The sequence below is a fragment of the Bufo bufo genome, chromosome 3 (assembly GCF_905171765.1).
Source record: "Bufo bufo chromosome 3, aBufBuf1.1, whole genome shotgun sequence".
Taxonomy (NCBI): Eukaryota; Metazoa; Chordata; class Amphibia; order Anura; family Bufonidae; genus Bufo; species Bufo bufo.
Window position 1 is genome coordinate 699,986,718 of NC_053391.1, and position 2,637 is coordinate 699,989,354.

At 41.8% G+C, this 2,637-nt stretch overlaps 1 protein-coding gene across 1 annotated transcript; it reads right to left on the reverse strand.

Annotated features, from left to right (window-relative positions):
• Positions 1 to 244: 244 nt before the first annotated feature.
• Positions 245 to 1,204, reverse strand: LOC120994103 (olfactory receptor 52L1-like). Its single transcript, XM_040422561.1, has one exon. It carries the CDS (start codon positions 1,196 to 1,198, stop codon positions 245 to 247), a length of 954 nt encoding a protein of 317 aa, XP_040278495.1. The 5' UTR covers positions 1,199 to 1,204.
• Between the last annotated feature and the right edge of the window lie 1,433 nt (positions 1,205 to 2,637).

The following is a 2,637-nucleotide window of genomic DNA, read 5'->3' on the forward strand; positions in this document are numbered from 1 at the left end:
ATCTTATCCTTTAGTTTATCCAACCCATACATACATAGATGTGTGTCCAAGGTCTTATGATGATAGACAGTGCTTCTCTAATGCTCCCATAGGAAGGCTTTGTCAAACACAATGGAGAAGACTCTTGGCCTCCTTTTCCATAAAAATCTAGGACATGAATTACTGATTTTTATTAAAAAAAATAAAAACTTTTAGACAATAACCATCAAATTTCTTCTGTATGTCCAATCTTAACACACAGTTTTTACCTGGTTATAAATATGATTTTCTGGCTGAACAGTTTCAATACACGATGTCTGATCTCTGTGTTCGTTAAACCATAAATCAATGGATTAATCGGGGTAGGAATGAGTAGATAGATGGCAGACAGAAGATTGTGTGTATCTTGAGACACTGAATGAGACACCCTGTAGACAATGGATGATGACAGACTGAATAAGTAGACGATCAAGATGACAAGGATGTGTGTCCCACATGTGTGTAGGGACTTGTGCTTCAGAGCACCGGTGGAGATGGTCAACGCTGCCCTCATGATACTGCCATAGGAGGTGGAGAGGAAGCTCATGTCGAATGTAATAGAGAAAACCCTCAGGATCAACCCCACCAGTTTATTTTTGGTGATGTTACCACAAGCCAAGCTTAGCAGTGCCATGTGCTCACAAGCAAAATGGTGAATGATGTTTGAGTTGCAGAAGTCTATCCGGGAAGCGAGGTAGATGATAGGACATACAAAGGACACGCTGCGTACCAGTGCTGCCATGGTCAGGAAGAGCAAGTTGTGCTTGGTCATGATGTTAGAATAATGCAGTGGTTTACAGATCGCAATATATCGATCCAGGGCCATCATCAGCAGGATATTGCAGTCCAGCAGGATGATGAAGTAAATGAAGAACATTTGAGTCAAACATCCAACCAGCGAAATGTGATTCTGATGGAAGAGGAAACCGAGGAGCATCTTTGGAACTATGGTAGTCGTGCCGCAGATGTTCACGGCACTTAACAAGGAGATGAGAATATACATAGGAGCATGCAGGGAGCTCTCCATCCGCACCGTGTGGATGATGATGATGTTGGCAATTAGGATCACAACATAGATGAGAAAAAATGAGATGAACAAGAGGCGTTGAGATTCATGGAAGCCGGGAAATCCCAACAGGATGAATTCATGATGAGAATAATGGACCATAGAGCTGTTCATAGCATCAGCCACCGCAGTCAGGGTGTTCAGAAGAACCAGCCACCTGTCAGGAGAAGAGACACAAGTTCTATGTCAGGTCTATCACTGACAGTAAGTCAGGTGCAATTACCAGCTGTGAATGGTTCTTTACTGTAGGGCTGGTCATACACATTAGATCATTATTGGCCACATGTTTGTTCGACCAGTGTCACTGGCTATCTCTCCCGACTCCTCCTTACACATAAATGCTCAGCTCGGCCGAGCAAGCAAAACTGGAATAAAGATTGTGTCCTGGAGAACAAGAGGTTTGGGCAGTGGAAATCCACATTTGATGGTCAGTGAGTCCATACTTAATCAGTGAGTTTGTCTTCTAGTGTGTGCCTGACAAACACACATATATATATAATTTATTCCTTTTTCTTCTGACAGGGTGAGTCAGTCTTGTCAAAGGCACCCACCCTACCCTCTCTAGCGGGAGAGCCTCTTAAACAAATATTCAATGAAATAAGCGATAGCTTGCGCCTATTAGGTTATATCAGACTGCGTGTCATGGGGATATAATCATAACGTACAATACTCACCACCTTAGTTTCACTTGTATTGATTGAGATCAACAATGAAGATGCAGGAGAACTGTCAACTCAAAGCAGCATAAATCCCCAAAAATCAGAAATTCCAGCACTCCTTAAAATACTAGATCTTTATCTCCTATTTTTATTAATATTAAATATGTTCACGTCTATGTGTTTCGAACCAAATCCGGTTCTTGTTCATGACAACAGTACCTGGTTTAAGTTCGAACTGAGTAGACTTGGACTATAGCTTCTTTAAGAATCAATGGAGTTTTTGTTTTTTGGACATGTATGATGATAGACAGTGCTTCTCTAATGCTTCCATAGGAAGGCTTTGTCAAACACAATGGAGAAGACTCTTGGCCTCCTTTTCCATAAAAATCTAGGACATGAATTACTGAATTTTATTTAAAAAAATAAAAAAATTTATGTCCAATCTTAACACACGGTTTTTACCTGGTTATAAATATGATTTTCTGGCTGAACAGTTTCAATACACAATGTCTGATCTCTGTGTTCCTTAGACCCTAAATCATTGGATTGATCAGGGCAGGAATGAGTAGATAGATGGCAGACAGAAGATTGTGTGTATCTTGAGACACTGAATCTTCCTCTGGATCAACCATGATAAGGCTACTTTTATATATGCCCTAAGGTATCCAGCAGGCTGTTCCGGCAGAGGAACAGCCAGAGTTCATTTTATCAAGCATAACTGGAGAGAGCCAGTGCATCACCAGACCTCATCGACTATAATTGGACCCGTTGGGGATCCGGCTGGTGCTGGGACTCGGTAAGGACAAAAACGGTGCCTGCACTAGTTTTTGTCTGGCTGAATCCCAGCACTCATGAAGGAAACCAGCTGGAGCCCTGCGAGTCCCATTATAGTCA